At 44.3% G+C, this 27,411-nt stretch overlaps 2 protein-coding genes across 3 annotated transcripts; both read right to left on the reverse strand.

The window, feature by feature from the left end:
• Positions 1-1,802: 1,802 nt before the first annotated feature.
• znf628 (zinc finger protein 628) lies at positions 1,803-12,024 on the reverse strand. The gene is made up of 9 exons (XM_026185219.1): positions 11,866-12,024; positions 10,849-11,413; positions 8,288-8,360; positions 7,262-8,200; positions 6,478-6,648; positions 5,185-5,518; positions 4,882-5,036; positions 4,248-4,490; positions 1,803-4,143 (listed from the first exon to the last, which is right to left on the reverse strand). The coding sequence occupies exons 2-9, from the start codon at positions 11,232-11,234 to the stop codon at positions 2,146-2,148; spliced, it is 4,299 nt and encodes a 1,432-aa protein (XP_026041004.1). The 5' UTR covers positions 11,235-11,413; positions 11,866-12,024; the 3' UTR covers positions 1,803-2,145.
• Positions 12,025-12,358: 334 nt separating this feature from the next.
• On the reverse strand, positions 12,359-18,098 carry il11a (interleukin 11a). Of its 2 annotated transcripts, none has more exons than XM_026184882.1 (5): positions 17,970-18,098; positions 17,060-17,217; positions 14,338-14,433; positions 14,051-14,212; positions 12,359-13,952 (listed from the first exon to the last, which is right to left on the reverse strand). In XM_026184882.1, exons 1-5 carry the CDS (start codon positions 17,974-17,976, stop codon positions 13,773-13,775), a joined length of 603 nt encoding a protein of 200 aa, XP_026040667.1. In that variant the 5' UTR covers positions 17,977-18,098; the 3' UTR covers positions 12,359-13,772. The 2 variants fall into 2 exon arrangements, with proteins under 2 accessions (XP_026040667.1, XP_026040666.1); XM_026184881.1 differs by lacking the exon at positions 17,970-18,098 and adding an exon at positions 17,465-17,615.
• Positions 18,099-27,411: the final 9,313 nt, after the last annotated feature.

The raw sequence follows: 27,411 nt of genomic DNA on the forward strand, positions 1-27,411 counted from the left end.
GTGGTGGTGTAATGGTGTGGGGTATATTTCGTTTGTATACTTAGTTCTTTAGTAACAAATAAATGGTAAATGATCTGGTTCTTATTAACTCCAAGCAGTCAAAGCATTTTACAACTGCTTGCCTCATTTACCCATTTGCACCCATTCACACAGAGTGTTAGTATCTACCTGAGTATTATTGTTGACCATGTCCATCTACTAAAGACCGATCTTTGTTGTGCGGGAAAATACAACAAAGCTCAAATCGTATCAAACTGTTTTATTCATCAGTGTTATGGATGAGCCTCACGGATCCAGTCCAATCCCAGTAAAGTCACTTTGCCCTCTCAGCTGAATTCTCCTGATACAGTCCAACTATAAGTTACATTGATTCATACTATTTTGTGATAAAAAACTTAAAGACCAAAAGTTATTACAGTGCAACCTCAGTTTAATACCACCAAGCGGTGCAAGTCCAAAGCTAGGAAGATTATGATGGACCTCTCCCATCCCAACAATGGACTCTTCTCACTGTTGAGGTCTGGGAAGCGCTTCCGCTCCCTTAAGGCCAAAACAGAGAGAATGAGGAGGAGCTTCTTCCCCCAGGCTATTCGGGCCCTGAACCAGGTGTAGGACTGGACTCTCCCACACACGTCACTATAAGACTGGACTCTCACACACATCACATCACCACACGCACAACCACACATTTCCTATAATCCTATAATTTATAATCTTTATAATCTTTATAATCTCTTCTGCTATTTGCACATTCTTTCCTGTAAATTCCTAAGTTAATTTGTAAATTTTGTAGTAAACTGTAAATTGTAAACATTGTAAAACTTTTCTTCTGTCATTTAATGGTCGGGCATTGTACAGCTACAAGCATTTCACCCCCATGTCATACTGTGTATGGCAGTTCAAAGTAGTTTAGTGTAGCAATCCTGGTGCGGATGAGCGGATGATTTATTGCAAGTCATGTTTTGGGAAGTAACTCTCATGTCTCACTAACACCATAAGCAGGTCATTCATCAACGTGTGCTAGTGTTAAAGCATGGCACTACTTGAAAATATGGATATTGTGTGTTCACAATCAACTGCCCATTTCTGCAGCTGGAGCATATCATTTTTAAAAGCAAAAATTTGAAATAGCAAAGTGACTTGAGCCAAATGACCCTCATCAAAGTTGATTGCCCATCACATTTATGTGGACTGTTGCTGACCCTGACAGTGAGTTCAGTGCACTCAAATGGCCCCCAACAGTCACCAGATCTCAATCCAACAGAGCACCTTTGTGGTGGAACAGGAGGTTTACATCATGCATCCGACGAATCTGCAGATGCTATCTGTGATGCATTTTTGTGATGCAAAATCTCTGAGGAATGTTTCCAGCACCTTGTTGAATCTGTGCCACAAAGATTTAAGGCTGTGCTGAAGTCAAAAGAGGGTCTAACTCAGTACTTGCAAGGTATATCTAAGAAATAGTCGTGTGAGTGTATAATCAAAGGCTATTTGTGGTGCTGCGATGTGGGCTTTTACTATTACTTTAAAAAAAAAAGGGTTGCTCTTATTAATTTTATGCCTTTAGTGGTGGCATGCAGTCCATGAACTGAAATGAATTTGACACCTGACCAGTCATCCTGCCTTGTGGCTTGTATGTACCTCAGAAATGGACGTGCTTAACTCTGGATGTATCCCTGAACTGAAACTAAACAGCAGGTGAAATACAACTAAACAATATTAACACACTCTTTGTTCAACATTTTGTTTGTTGGGATGTGGACACCCTACCTACAAGTAGTAAAAATAATTAAAAATCCAAATGACAAAAGGTATTAACAGATTTATTAATTATTAGTTACTATTAACATTGTGAAGAAAGTAGGCAATATACAACATTTATTCACAAAAAACATATTTACTTAATAAAACTGCCAACGACAGTATCATTTAAACTAATCTTTAGGAATATTCTGAGGTCCATGTACAGCCTATTTAAATGTATAACATTTGGCATGGCATTACAACACAGTACTCATCTAACTGCATGTCCTCGCTCACTTGCATGAGAACTCAACTGACTATAAAGTGCTAACAAACAGCCCACAAAAAGTGAGGCATTTACTCATACATACGCTTTATTCGTCTCTAACATGCACACCGTTCTCAGTTAGAGAACTGCACCTCTTTAGGTTTAGAGCTAGGTCCATTCAGTGCGTCTTCCTCTGAGCTGACTGCAGAGTTCACTTCCTTTGTAGACTTTTCCTTGGCCTCTGCTGTTACACCTTCATATTTCACCTCGCTACTTTGTGGGATCTCCCCGTCCCCTTCTCTCTCCATTCCCCCTTCTCTTAAGCTGCTGGTGCTGACTTCAATTATTACAATTTCATCTCCACTTTCCAGCTGAAAGATACTTTCCATTCCTCCTCCACCCTCAGTAACTGTGCCACTTCCAGTACTGCAACCTCGGCCCTCCTCTCCTATCATTCCTCCTTCACCTTCTATCAGGGCTATCATCTGCATGCCTTCCTCAGTTTCCTGTTCCAGCTTGGTCTCACCCCCCAGCTCAAACACCACCTCCTGCCCATTAAGGGGTACTAAGCCTTGGGTAGATGTGCACGAAAGCTGCAGGCTGTTGTCCTGCCCTTGGCTGAAGGTAGCACTGGTTGAACCACTATCCTGTGTGTCAGTGTGGAAATGAAGGACATACGACTCCCCCTGGCTGCCATCCCCTCCCGATTGTCTCCCATCCTGCTTTTCTCCACTCCATTCTTGCAGGAGTGACATCATCCCTCCCTTATCTACCCCTTTTTCCTCTTCACCTGGCACATCTGTCTTGAACTGCAGCACGAGTGACTTTCCCTCTCCACCCATTCCTTCATCGATTGCCTCCCCAGATGAATTCCCTTCAAACTGCAGCACGTATGACTCCCCGGCCTCCCCGATATTCATCCCCTCCTTTGCCTGTTCTTCATTATCAAAACACAACACAAACTCTTTCCCTGACAAAGTTTCCCCAGTCCTCATTTGCTCCACAGTGGAATGAGGTTTCCTTTCTGCAGGGACAGGAGCAGAATCTGATGCTGCAGCTACTGTGGTGGCTGGTGTAACCATGGTAACAGTCGGCAAGGGTCCTGAGGTATCCGCTATGGGGGCTACAGTGGCAGGGGATGACAGAGTCGGGGTAATGGTGTCAGATGTTGTGGGTAGAGAAGATGAGTTTGTGGTAGTATTAGCAGCAGTAACAGTCTGGGTGCCACTGGTCACATTAGAGTTTGTTACTGCAGCAGCTCCGCCTGCAGTGTGACTGACTGGGGTTGGGGCCGATTTCAGAAGTGTAGCTTTTGGTTTGCGCCCCCGTCTGCCTCGTGCAGTCCGTGTGCTCTTCCCCAGTATCGGCTTCGTAAGTAGGGAGCTGGCTGAGAGGTTGTGCATTGGTGTGGCAACTGGAGTGTGTGCATTGTTACTGTTGTTAGTAATTATGATTTGTTGTTGCTGTGATACAGATGGAAACTGGGGTATCTGAGTCTGGTTTTGGTTAAGCACAGGCTGGAATGCTTGGATAGTCTGAAGCATGGGGAGGGACTGAGGCTCTGGAGCTGGTGGAGGGTTGTTTGCTGTGGGGAGGAGAATCAGGCTGGACTGGCTGCCGTTGTTGGAGGGGCACTGCAAGAGGAGGAAGTTTTGAGGCTGGGACGGTTGCGGTGGTGGCGGAGGAGGTGGTGGCTGGACTGGCGTAGGCGTTGACAGAGGAATGAGCTGCAGGCCGCTTGCTGTCTGTATCATGAAGTAGTTCTGGGAGGTGTTGGGGGGAATATTAAGTGCTGGTTGGGATACAATCAGACTGCCATTGTTTCCTGAGGCTTCCAGGGTGATGGGGTTCAGCAGGGTTGTGGTGGTGGTTACTCCTCCAACACTGGCTTTCACAGCCACGCCGTCTTTACCTCCACCACCTGGGCATGGCAGGGAAACGCCAGTGCCGTGGGTGCGGATATGCCTCTGCAAGTAGGAGTGCATGACAAACTCCTTCGAGCAGTAGGGGCATTTGTAGTCCTTGCGTGAGGAGTGTGTGCGAAGGTGGAGTTGAAGGTTGGAGGAATGAGTAAAACTCTTACTGCAGTGGGTGCACTGAAAAGGTCTCTCGCCTGAATGCGTGCGTTCATGCTGCTCTCAGAAAAATAGTAACCAAAAAAAAGAAAAGAAAAGAAGTTATGAAATCAGTTGATAAAACTGAACATTTTATAACATGACACTGCAGCTGCACTGACCTGTTTCAGATTTGACGTCTGGGAGAAGGACTTGGAGCAGATGGAGCACGTATGAGGCCGCAGACCAGAGTGCATCTGACTGTGTCTGCGCAGGCAGCTGGTGTTCTTGAAGGACTTGCCGCACTCTTTACACACATATGGCCTCTCACCTGTGTGCTGCCGCAAGTGGTACTGGTAGTGGGAGCTCCACTTGAAGGTGAGTGGGCAGTGAGGGCACTGAAATGCCCGTACACCTGTATGCACCTAGGTAAGATATATGTTAAAAAAGGGGGGAGTTAATTTTTAGTGTCCTACCAAAAGAAGAATCTAGAACTGAGCTTGACAAAGAGTGGAAGTCATCACAGGGAACATCAAAATATGAACGCTTGTTACAACTGAAGCACTGAGTGACAGTGACTTTAGTCATGAGAGACCAATAACTTACACCATATTTTTTTTCCTTTTGCTGTTTGCATTTGTCTGATGTAGACTGCATTCATCTCCAGAGGTAATTACATGAGAGCTAAAATACCTAATCAAGTGGAATGTAGAGTTTCACACAGACCACAATCAAGAAACCTCACATCAAGAAAATTATTTTGGTAATTAAAACCTTATTTGATTTATTTGAGTGGAACAGAAGAGTGAGCCTTACCCGCTGATGGATAGAGAGCAGTGATGATCTCTTGAAGCTCTTTCCACACTCCGTGCAGCGGTAGGGCCTTTCCCCAGTGTGATCCCTCATGTGGTATTTCAACCCTGATGAACCTTTGAAGGCTTTTCCACACTCTGAACAGCGGTATGGCCTTTCTGTGTGAACATGTGAGACACGAGTTTAAAAATAACAACAACAAAAAGAACAGCAGAATAAGGAGTTCTTTAAAAAAATAGAAAAAAAAAGAGACTGAATATCAGCACAGTTTTATGCCTCATCTGCTTTCTTTCTAATTATCTTTACCTCCAGCAGGAGTGCTCTTGCTAGATCCCGTCTTTTTGTGGGCTTTGGTTGGTTTTGCTGGCTGCTCCTCTTGTTCCTCTCCAACGGCTATGATGTCGACATGAATCTCCCTCTGGTCCTCCTGCTGCTTGTCAGCCTGGCTCGGAGAAGAGGGAAGCGGGAGAGACAAGGAAAGCGATGGAGGGCACACGATTTCGGCCTCTGCCTCAGCCAGGAGACGCTGCTCGGGAGTGTGGGAGTGTTGGTGCGTGAGGAGCGAGGAGAGAAGAGGGAAAGAGCGGTCGCAGGCAGAGCAGCTGAACTGGGAACGGGACTGTGATGAAAGAGAGTGCATCTGGAGGGAAAAAAAAAAGAAAATGAAAACAGGAGGTAGTTCATTTGATAGTTGTTGTTTTTTTTATTAGAAAGCACTGATCTAAATAAATATTAGTACATTATAGAAAATGCAGAACCCAGAGAGCAATGCACACAGTTCACTCAGAAACTGCCTTGAACACAAGCTATGAAGACTTTCATAATGTTGTGATGCCACAACTCTTTAGTCCCACCTACACCAACGATCCAACTTTTTTCCTTTTTGGCACTGCCAGCTCTGACTCTAAAACATCTCAGCCACAAGAAAAGCAATAAATGACACTAAATTTCCTGTTGCTTACTGCAAGACCATGTAAGAGTCTTCGTGCACTCCAATGCGCTACTTTTATTTTTGGTGGCAATGTTCCCTCAGCAGGAAAAGAAAACATTCTTGGAGGAAATCGGAACTTATGGAAACTCGAAGACCAGTTTCAGACCAATAAACAAGGACTGGGAGTGGGGTGCATTTTTTTCCCTATATCACCTACAGTGCCACTTAAAATTAGTTGGATTATTTCTTAGCATTCCCAAACACAAACGAGTGAAAAATTAGCTAAAAATTAATGTACTATTGGAAATGGTAACACAACTGCAGGAAAACATTGTGTTTTATCTAACATAGTGACTTCAGCATGACTGCATCACTGTACTGAGTTGGATTGTGGTTTTAAATGTGTGCGATTTGGACTTTTTTTGTTACCGACAGTTCATAGAGAGCTGGAGGGCTCTTTTGGAAAGGCCTGTTAGATTTCATGTAGAGCTACAGACACAGCATGGGCATGATAAAACAATCCATAAAAGTCCCATTCTTGATATATGACACACTTATACTAACACTAACAAAAGGACCTTTAAGATGGATAAATGTTAGTCTTGCTGTAGGTTTTGTAATCTGTACAAAAGTGTTAGTAGTAGAACAGTTGCAACAGTCATTCTCACCAGTGATACATGTCTATTGAGGCCTCCGCTCGTCTTAAAGGTCTTATTGCAGTAGCCACATGACAGCCCTGCCCATGTGGTTCTGGCCTCTGGCTGAACGGTCTCAGAGCTCTGAGTCACCTCAGTGAAGCTCTGTAACAGGTCAAACTGGGCCTGGGTGGTGCCGACATTCTGAGGACAAACCAAAGGAAGTAGTAATACATATCAAAAATATATGTCCTCAAACTGAACTCATTGGCTTTATAGGGACTTTTATTTGCTCCAATTCAAAGTATATTTTAATTAAGAGTACTTATACTTCTGCCCCACATTACATAAAAAAACAGAAGCTACACTATCTAACAGGGAAAACCTTTTGAATTCACGCCAGTTTATTTTGCATACCACTGGGTTCATGTTAACAATGCTTGTTTGGGTGTTGATCATTTGTGGCCTTCACACACCAACATCATGTTCAGACGACACATAAGCTGCAGCAGCAGTTACAGGATGAGCCAATCACAAAGTTTGTTGCAAAAACCTGTGTCAGCCTATGAGTTGACTGACAGCGGTTTCAAGTGCACAACCAACAATTCATGGTTATCACAGTTTTTCTGCCTAACGGCCTATTTCAAATCGGTTCTACCACTATTATGAATGTGTTTCTACTATTTGTAGGATCTAAATTGGGCTTAATTGTACAACTACAAATTTTAAAGCATTTAAAGAAATGTGTGATGTTGGCAGTTTTTGAGATAAATATTTTTATGCAATGTGCATTTATCCGTTTGAACCCATCACTTACTGCATTGCTGCCATCTACTCCCTCTGACAATCCAAGGAGCACCTCTGTCGTGTGTCCACTTTCAGCCACTGTGGTAGTTTCCACCACCTCCTCAAAGTCAGCAAGCAGGTGTCCAGCTCCCACCAGCCCATCCCCAACTTCCATCCCAGAGCCGACCCCTGCCCCTCCACCAACCCCATCTTCCTCTGGAGCCATGTGAATGGCCTGGTGCTCCTCTAGGTCTGTCCGTGTGCCAAAAGTGTGGCTGCAGCTGCCACAGCTGTACAAGAGCACACTGGCTCCGGTGTCTGTACTCAGGTGAACCTCTGTCCCAATGGCTCTAGATGTGCACATGTTCTCCCCAGAAGAAGTGAGGGTGAGCTGGGGGAGAAGGCCTGGATTCTGGCCAGAGGAAGTGGTTGACAGGAACACTTCTTCCATCCCCACCCCAACTCCATCAGTTCCTTCCTGGCTCACAAATCCCACCATGTCTGTCAACATTGATGATGTCACTTCCTCTCCCCCCACCACCACCTCCACTACCTCATTTCTCTTCCTTGCATCCTCGCCCCTCTTTCCCTCTTTCCCACCTGCGTTTAGGTTGGAGTGCGAGTTCTTGTGCAGGGCCAGGTTTGACGAATGAGTAAAGCTTCGTCCACACTCACCGCAGATGTAGGGCCTCTCGCCTGTATGTATCCTCATGTGCTGCCTCAGGTTGGTGGACTGCGTGAAGGATTTGTTACACACTGTGCAGGTGTAAGGTTTGAGACCGAGATGGACATTCTTGTGTCTCCGCAGACTGCTCGAGTTCTTGAAGGCCTTCGGACAAGTGTCACACGGGTATGGGCATTCTCCTGTGTGTTGGCGCAGGTGATACTGGTAGTGAGAACTCCATTTAAAAGTAAGGGGGCAGTAGGGACACAAGAAGGTACGCACTCCAGTGTGGACACTCTGGTGGACCTGGGCAGAAACCGATATGGTGAAATATCTCATTTGTAAACATTGAAAAAAACAAACAAACAAAAAAAACCTTTTTTGGCGTCTCACCTGGAGAAGAGAAGAGCGTTTGAAGGCTTTGCCGCAGTCCTGACATTTATAAGGCTTCTCCCCTGAGTGTGACCTGCAAAATAAAGGTAACTATTCAGGAGGAAAACATGGTTAATCATATGACATCATTATTTGTGCAAAATACAATCAAACCCATATCTAAGTCATTTCTTTTGCTATGCATCGTATAGTATAACATCTTGTTTTATGTCAGAAATTAGCTCTTTATTTTACATTGAAATTTGCCTTTTTGACACTTTCCATCAACCTGACTGTGGCCCGATTTAAGATGTGAAAAAGGCAGGCTGGGAGGTGCTGGTTAGATTGTATGTCTTCCTGCTGATATTCAGTCCTCTTCTCATTCATTCCCTAATCACTCACTGCTTCTGATTAATCTCCTGGTCAGTTCTAGTAAACTGGGTTTATTAAATATTGTTTACATGACATGCTATTCCTGTATTCCTGATCGCAGGAATTAAAATATTAATGGATCTGTATTTTAGCTGTAGAAGCCAATTGACTGCAGAACGTCTTCTGTATTTGAAATGTACATCATCGAGTTAGATATGAGATGGCAAACATGAAAACACCATCAGGATTGAAACAAAGACGTAGCAGACAATTCTTGAATCCCCTGTTATAGAGTTAGTCCATTAGGGTTTTTGGACAGCGACATAATTTGGTATTTTTGCCTCTGTACACTTCCACAGTGGATTTTAACTCGTGATAAATTAAACAGATAAAATATTTGGAGTTGATCACAAGTGCTGAATTTGCACTTCGTAGCTTTTCACTGGATATCCTAATAGAATAGGTTCAAAGAGATGGCGATGGAAGTGAAGGAGGCCATCATTAGACCGAAACGAATAAAATAAATCTGATGGATTAAATAAACTTTGGGAGTGGCCAAATCAACAATTTTGTTCATTCTTCAAAAGAAGGAATGCATTGGCCAACTCAGTAACACCAAAAAGCCTGAAAGAAATCCAAAGCCAGCTAAAGTTCATGATGACAGAATTTCCATGGTTACAAAAACAACTTCACAACATCCAACCAAGGAGGTGTGTCATTGTCAAAGTCCACAATCATGGGATGCCTTTATGAACAGAGCGTTCACAACAGGGTGCAAACCCCTCATTACACTCAGGAGGTCACATTAGATTAAAAAAAAAAAAAAAAATCTAAATGAGCCTTCACCATTCTGGGGAAAAAAAAAAAACAACCCTAGATGACACTGAGAAGAAGAGAAAAAGCTGTGATCTGAGGTTTACCACATTATCTGTAAAACATGGTGGAGGAAATGTTATGGGATGAGCCGGTGTTCTGGGAATCCATCCTACCTGACAAACCATCCTATTCGTTGTTTGTGCGCATGCGCACAACACGAAATTAAGTGGCGAACCGTCCTACCTTTGTGAATGTGACCTACAAGCATACTTTAACAGCTAAAATTTAGTCGCAAAACGTCCTACCTTTGTTAATCTGAGCTAGAAGCATATTTTAACAGCTAAAATTCAGTGGCGAACCATCCTACCTTTGTGAATATGAGCTAAAAGCATACTTTAACAGGTAAAATGAAGTGCCAAACCATGCTATCTTTGTGAATGTTACCTACAAGCATACTTTGACGGGTAAAATGAAGTGGCAAACTGTCCTGGCTTTATAATTATGAGCTACAGGCATACTCTGATGGGCAAAGTTAAGTGGCAAACCATCATACCCACTTAAATTTGTGCTGGAATTACTCTGTGACAGCAGAAATATGCATAAACTACTTACGGTAGGACGTTTTCCCAAAGTAGGATGGTTTGTCAGAATACCGGGTCACTAGTGTTTATTGATAATATGACTGCTGATTGAAGAAAAAGGGTGATTTTTTTTTTTTTTTGCTTAGCAGACTCCACCTTTGGCAAACATATTTAATGAGGACACATTGAGATGTGCAGGTGAGGGAGGTTAAATGACTAAATTTGTTAGTGCAGAACCGTATTAGCCTTAAAAGACAAAACTGTAACAGTATCAAACTTAATGATATAACAGCCAAATACGGATATCGGCTGATATTAGCCTTGTTGACTCATACCAACATATATGCATTTACATTTGCCTTTTGTGGTTTTTTGGGGTGACTAAATGTTCAAACATAGCATAAAGAGCAAGGAGATGCTGATCTTTTTATGAAACACAGTTTTGGGTTTGTTTTTTTTACTCCTCCTGGTACAAAGACTGGAATTATTAACAGAAGAAAACAAACTGGAAAACATCACTGGTATCTGCTAACAGCTAAAATGTTCAATTCAATTTTATTTATGTAGCACCAAATCACAACAACAGATGCTTTAAGGTGCTTCATATTGTAAGGTAAAGGCTCTACAAAAATATAGAGAAAACCCCAACAATCAGATGACTGCCTATGAGATAGCACTTGGTGACAGTGAGAAGGAAAAACAACCCTTTAACCGGAAGAAAGCTACAGCAAAACATTATTTTAGACATCAGAACTGGTCATGAACTTCCTAATATGTGAATCCTCAATATTAATATAATTTTAGTGTGGGTACCGTTGGTGATAGAGCAGAGCAGAGGAGCCCTTGAAGGCCTTGGGACAGAGGTTGCAGCGGTAGGGCCTTTCATTGTTGTGGCTCCGCAGGTGGTGGGTCAGCCTGGATGACCACCTGAAGCTCTTGCCACAGTCCAGACACTGGAAGGGATGATCCGTCTGCTCTGGCTGCGGGACTGACCCGGACACTGACGATGACACCATGTCCAGAACCACTTCCTCGCCACCTTCTACTCCCCCTTTTTCTCCCTCCACCAGCTCCCCTCTCTCCCGTTCATCCTCGCCATCCTCCCCCGAACCAAGAAGAGACGGGAAAGGTGAGAGGGACGTGGTGGACTGAGCTGGCAAAAGCTCTGCTTGGACGACTAGGGCCACTGAGTTGGCCATTACCAGATCAACCTGGTGGCAGATGATGGTTTTCCTTAGAGGCAGAGGGGTGGGTGGGATCAGTTTGTGTGCGGCATCATGGTTTTTCTTTCATCTTTTCTTCTGTGCCTTCATAAATTCCTTCCCTGCTGGCCACTGTAGCACCAGCTGTCATCCCAAGCAGTGAAATGAGGGCAAGTCTGAGATAAAAGGAGATGGAAATAAATACAGTATTACAACATTATAACAGTTGGTACCAAAGCTCCCTTTAAATTTCCCTCCCTCCCTCCCATCTCTGAAGCTGGTCCTCCCTCCCCGCTGTCTTTCCTCCGGCCGTCAGTCCGTGTGCGCTGTATCTCCACACTGGCGCACGGTTTCTGTCCTTCCCCGCAGTGCGGTGCTTGTTAGCACCACAAACCAGCGGCTACAGCAAAGTTACACACCGAGCTACTCCAAAACTGTCCCAATGTCTTCCGACGAGCTCTTTCAATCCAGCAGTTAAAGCAGACACACACACAGATTCTTTGGCGAATTAACAAAAACAGTTAGTGGCCTGCTTTTAAAGCTAACCAAGCCTCCGGCTCAGTGCGGAACAGCTTCTTTTAACTGCTCGCCATGAATGTGCATGAATGCGGGCTGAGGCCGTACTCACCGCGGGTACTTAACTCATCTTAAAGCTATATTGTTGATCATATGAAAAGAAACTGGGTGCTGCAGTGCTAATCCACACAACCTTAACAATAAACACAGCACAAACTAACAGCAGTTCTCCACCCAATGCCGCCTTTCAAGAACAGCGGCAGCGATTGGCTGATACGTACAATAGATGAGCTACTCCCATTGGCTGGGGGCTTGAACAGACAGGTTGACGTTCTTACCAGAAAACATTTAGAAAATCAAAATTTGGCGTAAGCTAGTTATTAGTAAAGGATCCATACTCCAAGATGCTCCAAATTAATCTAAAAGCTTTTTTCACATTCGAGCTCAACATTTATCAGTTTTTGCCTCGACTCTTCTGCACAGACTGTTGGGTAATGTAGTTTCTGAGTGTGCACCCCCTCAAAAAACGTCCATCTGTCACACAGTTCATATTACAGGTGTGGTAGTAGGCCACGCATATTTAAAGACACGCAAAAACCAGTGTGCACATTCTGAAGTTTTTATTTCACCAAGGCACATATTTCACATTGAGGCCAATTAGTGTGTGTAAGAGGCATTTTGATGTTACAACAATAATTTAAACGTGATGGTATAATAATAGCGAATAAGAATAAAAACTGTATAAAAGTACAAAAGGACAGGAGACTTGCTCCACTGCAGCACAAAATAAATAGTTCCACCAAGTTACTTAAATAAATAGTCAATACTGTAACAAATACTAGAATAGGAATGAATGAAAATTATAGTGATAAAATTGGTCATCTACAGTATGTTGTAGAAAACGACATAATACACAAAAGCACTGTATACAACATTTACATTCTTGTACATTTATGTACACCTGTACAGAACATAGTGTCACAATACATAGTATTTTAAGGCTTTGGGTGTTTAACTAAAAACAAAAACAAAAAAATCCCCAAACTTTTCTACACCAAAGCACAGGTTCAAAATCAGCCATCCCACTCTTAGGAAGGGCCAATCCCGACAAGTTTGTGCAAAGAATCTAATCAGAATCATCAGTGCTTAGCAACAGGGCACATTCATATGACTTTACCACAATGTTAACTACGCCTCCACGTGCAGAACACAAGGGAAGCAGGCACTGAAAACACAAATGTGACTGTGGTACGAAAGAAAGGATTCGCTTTTCTTCAAATACCATCCTAACGTGGAAGAAATAAAGTAAAATGAATTTGATAAGGAATTGATAAATTAATGTGTCATGTGGAATATTTTACCATGGCTGGAGATGACATTATGAGCTTTTGAAACGTATACTTTAAGGGCCCTATAAATAAGGAATAGTGAAGGCCTAGGCTGCCCCAAATGCATGCTACATCTACTGGAAGAATTATCATCTGAAGAAAAATAAAAATGTAAAAGTAAATTAAGCTGATTTATACAAATGTCATTATCAGAGCTATCAGTTCAGGAAGTGCTACAGTGTTTGTTTTTTGTTTTTTGTTTTTGTTTTTGGGTTCAGTGAGACACAAGAGAAAGGGAAAGATTACAGAAATGTGGGCAAATGAGTTCACGTTAGTACAGAAATAAGATAAATAAATAAAAATTAAATAAATAACTAACATTCAATAAATAAATAAATACATAAATAACACAGTCATGACATGACGGTTTCTTGACATAATCATTGGAGTTAAACTGGAACTTGAGCTGGAATCGATGGTTGTAACTGGCTGCATTGTGGTGCATCCTCAATGGCTCTGATGGAAAGACACATTCCTCAACACACATGCTGACACACAGGTTGATATTTGGGCCTCTTTAGGGATGCTGTCAACTACAGTGCACACTGACATGGTCTTGTTTCCCTTTTGATGGGGACGGAAGTCCATGTATTCTCACTGGCTCTGCAGCCCCCTTTTACTTTCTGTATCATCATTGGACTGCAGTGACCTTGGGCTTAAGGCTGAGGAAGGCTCTGTACGCCCAGTCACAGAAGAGCTTGAAGTGCTGAAGAAGCTCATTGGTGGACTGCAGGACATCAAACTGATAGGGGAGGTGAGGGGGGAGGGAGGGGGTCGCCGGACTGAGCCTTGGTGCTTCAACTCTCAGCATCTGTGGAGGAGAAGACGGGCAAACACACGGATTAGAAAGCTCAATCACAGCGGCGGTGGCGCGCGCTGAGAATCGAACAGACAAACTCAGCTCCTCACCTGACGGTGCAGCAGAGTGATGAGAGATTTCATCTCTCTGATCATCTCCACCAGCTTGGGCACTGCAGGGTGGTGGTGCTTCTTCGACACTCTGTTGAGCCACTCAAAGTGGTGCTCGTACAGCTTCAGGTCGGAATGAAGCTGTGAGAGCGTGGGCTTCAGCTGGAAACAACGCAAAAAGACTTCAGAGACTTAGCATGGGAGTGTCGAAACAGGCCAGCTCCCCGCCCCCTCTCTCTCTCTTTCTCGCCACATGCACACACACAAATACATTATCAGAGCATTACCTCAAGATTGTTGAGGTCATGGGCTGATCTGTTGCTCATTTCTGGCAGAGACTTGAACCTGTGGGGCTCCACTTCTGAGTCAAATGCATGCTCCTTCTGAAAGAGAAAACAAGACACAGAGCAGCCCCTTAGCAATTTACATCAGCGCAATTTTACTCATCCTGAAACAAGTCACGGCAGCATGAGGAAAGTATTAGTCTAGCATCTTGATTGGGTGCCTGTTTTCTGCACTTAGAGACAGTAGCTCTCACTGAGGGGAGTGTGGTCGATCGGGTCAGTGTGAGTTCACCCACATTCAGCCTCCCCAAATGTCAACAATAAGAGAAAATGAGCTGAACCCACAGGATGTTTTCTGCTGGGAGTGTGGATAACAACATACGCAGTGACTAAGAAAGCTCCAAGTGGGACAGACAACACAGGCCTGCGGGGAAACTCCAGGGTCACAGCTATAAAAAGAAAGAATGACGCAGTGCCGCTGCCCAGCTCAGCCTGTGTAGTGCCCACTTTGACCAGCAGAGGGGGATAAACAACCTAATGCCAGGTTTATGGGATTCTGCTTTGGAAGGGCAGCTGAGCTCATCAGTAGTGCAATTTAGTATTAAAGACGTAGGCCTATTTTAGTAATGAATAGGGACAAATAGAGATGGGTGAAGTGGTATGCGTCATTTCTAATCAGCAGAGGAACATAACAACATTAGAATAATGATTGCTGAGAAATGTTTTGTATAAACAAGTTGAGTGCGCTTATTGCTTCCTTAACCTGTTGTTCTGTGCTTCCCTTGCATTACTTGTTGTTCGCTTCCACTTGTTTTTGTTGATGTTTTTGGAGATAAATGTCCTGTATTGTCTCTCCATCAGCCCTTTATAAGAGCTCACTTATGTCTGTGGTCCAATGTTTTGTCTCCGCTGCCGTTTTCTCCCCTGCTGTCCCTTACTTCCCCCGTCCCTCGCCTCTCCCTGTGTCTCATACCAGGTGCACAGGCACATGCAACATGACGTGCACATGTGCATGCACACACACACACACACACACACACACACACACACACACACACACACACACACACACACACACACACACACACACACACCACCGGCTTGTCATCTAGTTGTTTCTCTGATCTCTCTTCATCTCTTGTGGTTTTTGCCCCATCTTTCTCAGCCTTTAATTCTGCCTCTTATCCCAGTTTCTCTCGCTCTCTTCATCCCAGACCATGACCTCACCCGACAGAACCTAGCATCCAACCTTTTTCTTCCTGAATGCAAATACTGGAATGTGATAAATCTTTTTGATTTTTATCAAGTCACTTTGCTGTGGCGACCGAAAGCAAAACACTAAACACCGCACCTACACTACCACGGCTATTTACAGAGCCCTCAATGCACACACACACGGCCACAAAAATGCATACAGACAAACGCATGCACACACGTATACACATTTGTATGTATGCAAGTGTGCACAGACTCATACACAGGCACACTGGAAAACCTGGGCCCATATAGAACTATGTTTATACACATACGCACATTTCTCCCTCTTTAAAGCATCAGTTTCATTGCTCTTTTGCAGGGACTTTCCATGGATTCCCATTCTATTTATCTTTCCTAACTTTGTCCTCTTTTTAGTGGAATTCCACACAAAAAGGGGGGGGGGGGGGAATTAAAAATAAATCCCCAGTGTTAGTGAACACTGTCTAACACTGTTTCGGATGCCCTTTGATAATCCTGGTGTGCTCACATCTGGATTTCAGATTGTGATGCTACTACACAATGACTATAACATTATTTCAAAGCACAAACACAAACACACACGCAAACACTTTCTCAACACTGCTGGACAAGACTAGAGAGAGTATGTGGCTATTTCTAATTTTATCTCCTGAACAAAAGAGTTTAAAGATTTGCATAATGCAAAAATAGAATCAATATCAGCCATGTGTAACCAAAGATCCAGAGATATGATGCCGTTTTCTTTTCACCTGTTAAAACACAGTGTTGATACACAATCACCTGTCGGATCCAAATCTTGTCTAAGTTCTCAAATCTGATTTCCCTACTAACTCGACTGTCATCGCAATAGGATTTCGGGCCAGACTTGTCGCATTTAATTGGGGAGAGAAGCTCAACACTTCACCAACCGCCGACCATAAACATGTTTCTGTGTAAACAAGCATGCGATACACGCTGCTGTCATTTCACAGACGGCGTGCTTGGCTGTTTTTGTAGCTGGATGGAGGTAGATTTAATTTCACTGCACCTCCACTGGCACCTTCTTTGCCACCAAGTCTTAATGCAACCGCCACCAGGGGAGGTGACCAGGCACACCGGCATGCTGCTGAGTCAGACCGCCTCTCCCGTGTGGATTAAAAGTGAGATCACTGAGTCAAATCCCCCCCGAGACGTTTGTTGCCCCGTGTAAGCATGCAGATGGACTCGTGAAAGCAGCTTAAGGTGGACTAAAGCCCCGAGCAAACCTGGTATGCGTTTGCACAATAGTGCGTGATGCAAAGTGGGTGCAGTTTAATGTGTGAGGTTACCTAAACCGAAAGCTAACATTAGCACCCAAATCCAATTAGTAAAAGATCAGTCTGTGGTGTAATGACCAGCATCGTCTTCCAATTCAATTAGCACGGGGTGGTCAGGGCCTCGCAGCCTCCACTCCCGATGTCAGAGGCTGATTGGTAAACCTAATGGTCTTGAGGACAGCTTCATCACTTACCAGCAGTTCTGTGGTGAGTTTCATTAGATTTTTGGTCTGATTGGACAGTTTATCCAAGTCACTGGGTCGCCGCTGTGGCACCGGAGAGGCAGACGTGAACACGGGCAGTTGAGCCAATAGCAGCGAGAAGAGGAGAGATGAGGAGGAGTCGAGCAGCACTGCAGGGGTAGAACAAAACGGAAGCAATTAGTGGAGAGGCGCTGTCATCTCGCCATAATGATAATGGCCTCGGGGCACGGCTGTCAGCTTTAGGGGAAGATATTGCACCATGATATAAACAATAGCTCCAGACTTGGCAAGAAGAATCCTGAAGAGCTTCAGAGTCATGTTTTCACAGGCTGAATGCAAATCATTAAAACATTAAATGCCAGGCTTTGACACAGAATAGCTCCATTTCATCTTTACCATAAGCAAGGCAATGAATGCCGCTGATTGTCACACCTGCAACTCGATAGGTACGTGAGCCGGTGGTATAAATTATATAGACCAAGTCAAGCCAAGTCAACTCTCCTAACAGTAAGCTCATTCATTCTTGTCCTTTCAAGTTCAAGTACAAGGTAGACTAAGTATTAAAAGGGAACCACAGTGGTGTTGAGATGATGAATGCTTGATAATTACAGGTGAACCACAAGAATCGCAGCCAAAATAACACTGCAGAAGCATCTGAGCTCTTCGTCCCAGAGCAACTTTAACAGAATTAAGTTGCCCAAATCTTCAGTCGAGCAATAAAGAAGCAGTTGCTTAGATTTTCTGATCTCTAAATAATTTAACCTGTGCACAGTGGGGGGGGGGAAAGCAACTTTTTAACAACAACAACAAAAAACTAACAAAAATTTTTAGAACAAAGCTGATTAAAAATGAGAAACATTTATAAGATTTTTTTTTAACCCACAGTCATATAATCACTTACATTTCATATTGGTTCGGATCCAAGAGATAGGCAAACCAGCAGAAAAACGGAGGCAAATAAATAAATAAATAGAAAATTAATAAATAAATTGAACTCCGGAAACTGTCACGTGCTCCGGTTTCTTCTTGCTCACTCTTCTGTCAGAGTGAGGAGGAAAGTTGTCAGGACACACTGAATGAGAGAGCGCAGAGTGATGAGTGCGAGCACTCAGACGGCAAAGTCAGAAAGTTAAAGGTAAAAAAAAAAAGCGAATATCGTCAAACTTTCTTTTTTCAGTAAAGTTTGAGAGGAGCCCCTGCAGTCTTTATAGAGTGCTGAAGGCAGAGAAGCACTTTGGCAGTTTGGAGAGAGACAGAGAGAGAGGCTACAGAAATGCAGAGAGAGGGATGCGAGTGTGGTAAGTCCAATTTTTGCGCGCAGTGAAGTGTTTAGGCTTGTTTAAAACTTCCTTTATAAAGACGTCGGGCCTATGACACATCGGCAGTGACTCACTTCATTCATAAAAACACACACACGCAGACACACGCTCTCTCTCCCTCTCCCTCCTCTCTCTCTCTCTCTCTCGCCCTCTCTCTCGCCCTCTCTCTCCCTTTCCTCCTCCCCTCCCTTCTGCCCTGTCTCCCTTTGCGAAACTTTAAAAAAATGTTCCGTTGTTTTTTTCCCCCTCTATCACTTTCTCTCTATCCTATCCTATCCTATCCTATCCTATCCTGTCCTGTCCCTATCTCCGGCACTTCCTCCGTCGCATCTCGCTACCTGCCCCAATCAGTCGCATCTACCTCTTTCTATCTTTCCATCGCCAAATCTCTTCCCCCCTAACTCTCTATCACTGCAGATGTTTTAAAAAGCCCATTGTTTTCATGTGTATCAGTATATCTTATGTAACCATGTATCTTTTCGAGCCTCTACACTCTAGTTTTACCTGTCCTATCTTTTTCTTGCGTGCTGGTGTGTTTTTGTGTTTTTTTTCCTGTTATACTTCAGGGGGAAATGTCACAGAAATTGTGCTCCTGCTTGTGGTTTAGGCTACACACGTCACATTCCCAGTACAGTATTATGGCTAATACCTTTTAGCAAACACCTTTTTCTCCTGTATTTCTTTTCCTCCTTTTTTTTTACCCCTTGCTATTTTTTTCAGAGCCCCTCTTGAGACAGCAGCCTGTTATTTCCACTGCCCCCCCACCCCCTCTCTTTTTTTCACTTCTTCTCTCCCTCTCCAGGGTGAAGGAAAGAGTGAGAGACTACGGATAGGAGCAGGAGAGGTGCTGTCCAGACCAGAAGGGGCCTCTCAAAGTGTTGCATAGAAACAGTGAGCGGACACACGCCACAGGAGTGTCGAGGCGGTGGTGGGTTATTTGTGTTTGTGTTTGGGTCAACATCATATAGAGACAGATGCATGTGGATGTGTCACAGAAAGGAGGATTCAGCTCTAATAAACCAAAACAGTCTTTTTCTGGCACCAAAACGCACATGCTGATGCATGCAGAAACATCACAGACTCACTACTCCAACTTGTTTGTGTCTCTTTTTCGTACAAACACACACACACACACACACACACACACACACACACACACACACACACACACACACACACACACACACACACACACACACATACAGAGCGGGGCAGCCTGGAAACACTCAGTCAGGTGCAGTAAAGCGTGGCCCACTGTTGCAAAAGGGCAAAAATGAGTTTCCAGTCATCACATTTGGGACAGCTAATGCATCATACTGTACACACACTGTAAAGTAAATCACAAGGGAATCTCACTCAGACATACACAAAGGGAGGAAAAAAGGGAGAACGCGAGAGAAGGAAGGAGAGACGGGAGAGAGAGCGGGGAAAAGGAAGAAAGCGTTTTTGAGTCTGGGTGTGAGATTAGGAGACCCTCATTCACAGACATACACTCATGGTGTGGTTAGAAAATAATTAGTGGTGGGCTTTGTATGCGCACACTTGCACACTCATGCACATATACACACAGAGTTGCCAGTCCAGCGGTGGGCCTACACAGACAAACAAACACCCTCCAAATGATGAGGGCCCGGTGGCAACGAGTGGGTGGCGGAGTTGTTGTGGTGAAAAAGGGTCATGCTCTGTTTTCTCAGGTCAACAGTAGAAAAAAAAAAGCAGGGAAAGGAGGAGAGCAGGGGGAAGGAGCAGAAGAAATAGATGAGTGCGGTTGGACGTAGGGAGATATTGACACACTCGCTCTTTTTAATTTCCCACATCAAAGGGACGTTTGAAGACACAGCTGGGGAGAGAAGAAAAGAAAGAGTGAAGTTAGTCACTCTCCCTCATTCCCTCTCCGGGCTGCCTCTTATGATGGGGGTCTCCTGGGTGGTTCTGAAGCACTGTTAGGCCATCCGCCAGCACTGATCACTCACACACTATGACACAGGGAGTGCGTCTGTGTGCGTTTGTGCACGTGGGAGTGTGCACACGTGCATCGATGTCAGTGTGCAAAGTTTAAAAAAAAAAGAAAAAGCTCTGTATCTTTGTTTAGACGTTTGCTTTTCGTGTGTGAGAGCGAGCACAGAGCGGCGCATGTTGGAAAAGGGGGAATCCAGGGTTTGTGTAAATGGGTGTGCATACAGTATATGTGTGTAATTATGGGTATGCGGTGGTACAAGTGCGGTGTCTGTATAACATGCATGAGCGTTTGCGTGCGCGTCTGTGCGTGAGAGTGTGTTTGTGTGTGGCCTTCATATGCTACCCATTACATCACCAATCTGTGTAAACCACCACAGGAGGAGAAACAGAGTGAGACACTCAGACTACGACCTCAAAGACATCAGAGAGGAAGGGGAACCTGTGACAGAGCCTGCCAGCCTGCCTCGCTGCCAGACAAACTTTACTCACACAAGCTTCTCTCACTTCGCCCGTACTTTACACTGGGTTTGCTGTGCGCCATGACATGTACTCGCACTTCTATGCTTTCTTCGAATCACTCGAATGCCTCGCTCACTTCTCTCACATTTTGCTTCATTGTTAATCCACACAGCTGCTCAAATCATTAGTCATTTAAAAAAGAAAAAAAAAACTATCAAATTCAGGAGTGTGTGTATTTTTGTAACATCCTGCAATAAACTGACAGGGAAAAGCTTGAAGAGTAGATCTTGTAATGTGGGATTTTTTTGTTCAATGTTTACTTTAGTGTGCTTTGTGGTTGTACTTTGATTATGAGAACAAATACCAAATCAGCCCATTCTGTTAATGTTGGTTTTCTCATAAATGTTTATTGCCGTGGGTCAATATCCAGGTCCAGGTGGGTGAAAAAGTAGTCTTTGTGGATTTTAGGGTTACGTCTCATGTTCTGCTTGCCTCAGTGTCATAAGTAAACAGTGAAGACGCTGGCCGTGACGCAACTCTGCTTCGATGGTAAAAGGGATTATGGGAGAAGAAGTAGTAATAAATTCACCATTTTTATGTTGCACCCTCATTTCCTCTTGGGAATTCCAACGGGGCCTGAAAAAACAAACCAGGAGATTACGTTCAAAGGGGAAACCAAATGTCCGACCCATTACTGTTAATATTTATCCTCCTATAACAGTACGCTTTCAAGTTTCCCTGTGACCTCCTCAACCTCCTGTCTTCTTCCTCTTTCCTCTGCCATTCTGTCCTTCATTCATTTTCTCCAGCTTGCTCCCAGTTGGGGGACTCCAGCGGGGTATCCTATCCTACCTATCACTATCACTGCTCCATCCCGCTTCTTTCCTCCGCTTAACCCCTGTTACTGTACCTCAACCTACGTCAGAGAGCGAGTGAGTGTGCTAATAGTTCTGGGGGGAAAGAAGAAATAGTGACACACAGAAAGGGGGCTGCAGTCATTGGGCTATAAAGTGACGTCTCTGACTTTCTTTGTCCATGTCAAAGATCAGCTTTAATGTGCTCTTGCGCTTTTTTAAAAACAGCTATCAGACAGAAGGGGCTTCTTTCAAGTCCCCACATCTCTGTGCCACTGGCAAGCTCTTATTTGAGAAAACTCCCTGCAGACGCGATTTACAAATTACGCGTGTCAATTGCTCTCTTCCTTTTCCATTCGAGCAGCCCACTCAAGACAGATATGGCTGTTGTGCATCTACTGCTTTGCCTTTTTTATTCGCCCATTAAAGGAGCATATTAACCAGCATCATTATGGCAGGTTTCCTCCGCTGGCTTAGTTCACAGAGCCGTGCAAAAGGGCAGGATGCAGTGATGAAAGGGAGAGCATGAAGCAGACGTCTCTCCCTGGCAGAAAGTTGGGGAGCCAGAACGTTTAAATCAACTCTCTATTAAGCACACTTTTACAAGGGTCATTTTGTTTGGAAACTAAACTCTATGGTATGTGACAAAACACAGTGTATGTGTGTGTATGTGCATGTATGTGTAGCGGGCAGACTCAACCGAAACCCTCTCCCTCGCTGACTCTGTGTTGCTCACCTGCTCACGTTCACCACCTCCCCAGCTCTCTCTCACTGCTTCCAAGCATTTATGCGTCTGCCAGTGAGGAAATCGCGAGCTGAAGGAACAGGTCACAGAAGGAGTATGAGAAGGAGAAGACGAGGGGCGGGAGGGGTGGTGGGGTGTACAGCAGGAAGTAAGCAACCCACGCACAAGGAACTTTTTACTGTGCAAACACTCTTTCCATCTACCCTGCTTGCTTCCTTCATCTCAGACTGGTGTTAATACACTGGAGAGCCCAGGCCTGTCTCAGAGCTCCCGCTTTCTCCTCCGGTTCTCCCTCCCGCTCCTCTCACTCTCATTCTCAGTCGCCTTAAACATTCTTTCCTCTCCTGTCATGGTGTGTCCTGTCTGCGTCCCGCTCTCTCCTCATCTCTTCCTCCCCTCAAAGTGCTTCCCCTCAGCTCCCCCTCGCTTTCTCTTTCACTCACTCGCTACCTTCCCCTTCACCTCTGATCTCCCTGTTTTCTATGACAGTGCAGAGAAAGATCCGTGAAATAGTGCTCGAGCAAATTTTTATTCACCAGCCCGACATATCACTCCACCGCTGACTCCATGCAGAGGTTTGTTTGTTTTGTTTTTTTCAAGTAAAGGAATAAAAAGAGGGGAGTGAAAGTGAAGCTCCTATTTTTGGTGCATTCCTTGGTGCTTGCAGAGTAGTTACCCCAGAGACCTTACTTGTGCATTCGCTGTCTCTTTGTCAGGATTGCACCACTTCTGTGGTGAGTTACTACATCTATGTGAGATGTGTACTCAATCAAAGCTGACCACTACTTACCGGCGCGCAGTGCGTCTGCGTCAGTCACACATTCAGCCTGTCGTCGTGTTATTCTACCGAAGCTGAGAGCTGCTGACAAACACACAGGGGAAACTGGGAAGGGTGTAAGTGAATGTGCGGTGGTGGGGGAGCGGGGGGCAGCAGAGGTTGCTGAGACGATGGGGAAAGAGTGAGGGGCGCAAGCAGACAAAAGCAAGAGGACTTGCGTGACGTCACAGTTTACCCTAGAGAGCAACTTTGTCAACGTGACATGACCTTAGTCACACTGGGGGAGGCGGGAGGATGCCCTTTTGCAGACAGATGGACACCTACATACACATTGACACATATGCTTACGTCTGTTCACACCAGCATTTAAAACTATTTATAGGCCACTATCCCCTTTAACCTGACAAGGTCCGGCTGTTTCTCTGAATGCTGACGCATTTCAGGTCCCTTCATCACTTGCCATTCATTAAATTAACGCTCATTACACACTGACAATCGTAAATCAACCTCCCACAACAATGATAGCAGATAACACAACTTATAAGAGAGCACATGGGCAGCTCGTTCTCCTGAACACTTCCTGTGCGTCAGCCATAGAGAGTGTGTAAATTTCATCATAAATGAGAGCAAACACAGGAAAGGAAGTTTCATATCCGCATGTTGTCAATGTTTATGTTTTGAAGCAGAGTACGTAAAGGGATTGGGAGCCGAGGACAACTGGTTTAGAGAGTATATTTGAAAATGTCTGGAAATCAAGAAAGACTTCTCTCCACATTCAGTAGGCTGCGCTTTGACCGCACAGGGAGGGGAGGTGGACCTCAAGTTCACTGAAATGTCAACTTTGGTTTGAAGTGACTTTGACTAAAAGCAGTGCAAACACAGCACAGAAGATACACTGTCGTCCGTCTTAGATTCAAATTTCAGCGGTTGTTGTGTTGCTGTTTGTTTTTCTTCTCTTTTCTTTTTTTGTGTATTCTCCAAGGAACAAAAACATTTACTGTAAATGTTTATTTAAAATGTGAACTGTCTATCCCCCATACTTCTTGGACATGCTATCTTATCTCTGGAATAGTGAGAGTAAGATATGGAAGTAATGTGTTTGCGTGCATTCTTCTTAACCACCCTTATCATTATCTCCAGCTGACAAGTTTGACGGCCATCTTTTCCTTGCACATCTGCACATCCTTGTCACAGCCCCCGGTGTCTCTCGAGTTTTATTTTCTTGACCTTTGTTCATCGTGGGAATGCAAAAAAAAATAAATAAATAAAAAGCTCAGTTTAGGATGCAGTTTGAGAACCATTTGTTTCATTGAGGTCTATGACTAAGAGGAACGACATGAAAGTTATTCTAATCTCTCTATAATTATTCAGACTGTTTATGTGCACTTTGACCCCCCTGCTGTTTCCAATTACCCATAAACTGCTCTTTCGGGAGACATTTAAATGCCTTGCATGTCTCCTTTTTTTCAATAACATTTTCTGAGTCAAGGACTTAGAAATGAAAGCTATCCAGAATTTTCTATTTTTGGCACAGAGTTCACACACATTGACAGCAGCCCCCCTCCACCACCACTACCCACCGCTTCATTCTTTTTATGTCACCTCCTTCTCCTCATCCTCTTTCTGTTCATCAATCACACTGTCCATCCTCATCAAAAGCAAACCCCTGGATGTACGAATGATGTTAGTTTGCATCAGCGCCTGCCTTGCATTGCTGACACCCTTGCGGCTGGCTGGACCTCCAGCAGTGCCAGGAAGTATGCTAAGAATGCAAGGAATGGCCCAGTGAACGATAAGTAGGAAATTCCCTGCAGTAGACTGGACTAAATGCCCAAAAGCAACCGGGGGCAAGGACATTCATCTGGGATAATAAATGACGATAAAAGGTGGGATTGGAAAAGACGGAAGAAGGAAATCTAGACTGACGTAGGTCTAGGCTATGACTCTAAAACTGTGAACAAAGGCAGTGGCTTTATTAGGAGGCCGAGAGAGAGGATGAAGAAAAGGATGGGGCCATGACACACATAAAGAGACAAGAAAGGGACAGGAGGGGTTGGGATGACTGGATCGAGATAGGTGGGACACTAATAGGGAAAAGAGCAAATTAACAGAGGAAGAGGTGGATTTGAAAAAACAAAGTGGTACCATGGAAAAGAATGACTGAATAAAGATAGCAACTACAAAGACGTAAATCACTCTATCGTTCATTGAAAGGGTGCTGAACGAGATCGAGAGCTGGCTGTGGGGCAGGAAGAGGGCGTTCAGATAGAGGCATGTCACAGGAAAGATAAAGCTCTTTAATCAGCCCTGATTGGGTGACTGTGACTGGGAAGAGGACACACACCTCACAGACCGATTTCTTGCTGGTGAACCCTTCGGTTTGACTGACACCGCCTCTGTATGACTCACTCACCTGACTTTTTCTTGCCATCTCCCACGCAGTGGCATGTGCAGAGGCTTTCAAACATGGTTTAAACAGCGAGCGCAACATTGCCAAACCCTGATCCAGATTAGCCTCCCGTCTGTAGTGACCTACTAAATGCGACTTTACATCAGCTTCTTCTAACGAGCCTACACCCCTTTTGTCTGGCTGCTGTTTTTCTGAACAGCCAGGTGGTAATTGTTTTGAGTTGCCAAATTGCGACTGGAGGGATTAGATTACCTACCACCGGGGTAGTACCCCCCTCCTTGTTTCCCCATTTTCCCCGGATTACATCAGAACAGAAGCACCTTCATTTGTGAGTAAGCACATACCTCACAGATGCACGGGAGGCCAAAAACATGTCAGATGTGTTAGAATACAAAGGAGATAATGGGATATATGAAACAGGGCAGGAAGTGTAAACAGCCCTTCCTGTGTATGTTTTTTTTATTCAACTCAATGGAAAGATAAGAGATGTAGAAGATGGTTGATGGGGATCTAGTTTCTGTTCATGCATGCTAGTGTGTGCCTGTATATGTGCTTCTGCATGTTTGCTTATTGTTCCTATCTGGCCTAAACCCAGTCTTTTCTGTATTCAGATCATAAATAACAACCTAGAAGGAAATGAAACATTAAAAAACTCCCAAGGGTGTCTTATCTTGTATGACATTGATTCATTCCTGTAATATCATGATCATAGCATAGACCTTGGCCAGATATAATAACAAAATTGAGACAGATAAACAATATTCTCAGCCACAATCTGGGCTTTCTCTTTCAAAAGCTATGTATTAATTAATCTTCAAAGTAAGAAGCATTCTTGCTTGACAAAGCAGGTCATTTAAATTGGCAGTCAGAAAATACTTTCCTAGACCAGGTCAACATTGTAAAGCTTAATGGAGACACAGTAAGTAAAGACCAAGATGAGATGAGATGAGAGCCAATACATGAGACTCCATTTGTACTTTATGGTGTGGTTGTGCAGGGTTGGGATTGGATCCAGTGAACGTGGACAGTTATGCTTTTCTCTCGTATGTTTAGTTCAAAACCTCATAAAATGACTCGGTGCGGTTCTCTGGCTTTTCGACCCATCTGAAACAGCTGACACAAGGCTGATAAGTGGGTGTGTGAGTTTTGAGGTGAAGCAGTGAAAGGCTCAGGCAGACAAGGAGGAGTTTTTCTTTTCTTTTTCTCATTAACTCCATTAAAAAGAACCCCTGGGAAGTTTGGACGACTGACAGCTGAGGTGGAGCCTGCGGCAACCAAGCAGGAGGGAGAGTGTTTTCATGTGTTTATGTGTGTGTTTTCCTTCACTCCTGGGACTTATATATATACATACATATATGTGGCTGCAGGTCTGTCTCTCAGGCCCTGAGCTGAGTGTGATGGGGGTTCACTCAGGGGTATAAGACCAGGCCTGGGGACGACCTGTGGAACACCCTCATTATCCTCCAGGCAGCGATGCTTTTGAGGTGTGGTCCCCCCGCCACCCTTCACCCCCAATGTGCCGAATCAGTGGAAGGCAGAAACCCAGAGAGTATCCCTGACACTAATATGGAAAAAAGCCTGTTTGGAGTGAATATAAGGGCAAATATTATTCTTCCTGAGCGTAACCACGGCGAGCACCTCTGACCTGGCAGTGAAAGTGCTGAAACAAAAAGCCCAAAGACTTTTTCTGCTCCATCAAAGCAGCGCTACATAAAATAAACATGGCCATCAGATTACCACGCTGAACACGGGGCCGCGTTAGCCCGCGCCGGCCGCCCTGCCGCCCAACCCCATGGCTCTATGGGAGTTAAGTGTGGGG

Source organism: Astatotilapia calliptera, chromosome 11 (assembly GCF_900246225.1).
Source record: "Astatotilapia calliptera chromosome 11, fAstCal1.2, whole genome shotgun sequence".
NCBI classification, from domain to species: domain Eukaryota; kingdom Metazoa; phylum Chordata; class Actinopteri; order Cichliformes; family Cichlidae; genus Astatotilapia; species Astatotilapia calliptera.

Bases quoted from the DNA above. Each gene is read 5' to 3' on its own strand.
- znf628 (XM_026185219.1), bottom strand. From the start codon at position 11,234: ATGGCCAACTCAGTGGCCCTAGTCGTCCAAGCAGAGCTTTTGCCAGCT. The intron at 8,201-8,287 runs GTGAGACGCCAA...GTTTCTGCCCAG, and splicing joins AACGCTCTTCTCTTCTCCAG to GTCCACCAGAGTGTCCACAC. The intron at 6,649-7,261 runs GTAAGTGATGGG...GTTTGTCCTCAG, and splicing joins GAGTAGATGGCAGCAATGCA to AATGTCGGCACCACCCAGGC.
- il11a (XM_026184881.1), bottom strand. From the start codon at position 17,585: ATGAGCTTACTGTTAGGAGAGTTGACTTGGCTTGACTTGGTCTATATA. The intron at 17,218-17,464 runs GTAAAGATGAAA...CTACCCCTGCAG, and splicing joins CATTCATTGCCTTGCTTATG to TGCTGCTCGACTCCTCCTCA. The intron at 14,434-17,059 runs GTAAGTGATGAA...TTTCTCTTTCAG, and splicing joins AACTCACCACAGAACTGCTG to AAGGAGCATGCATTTGACTC.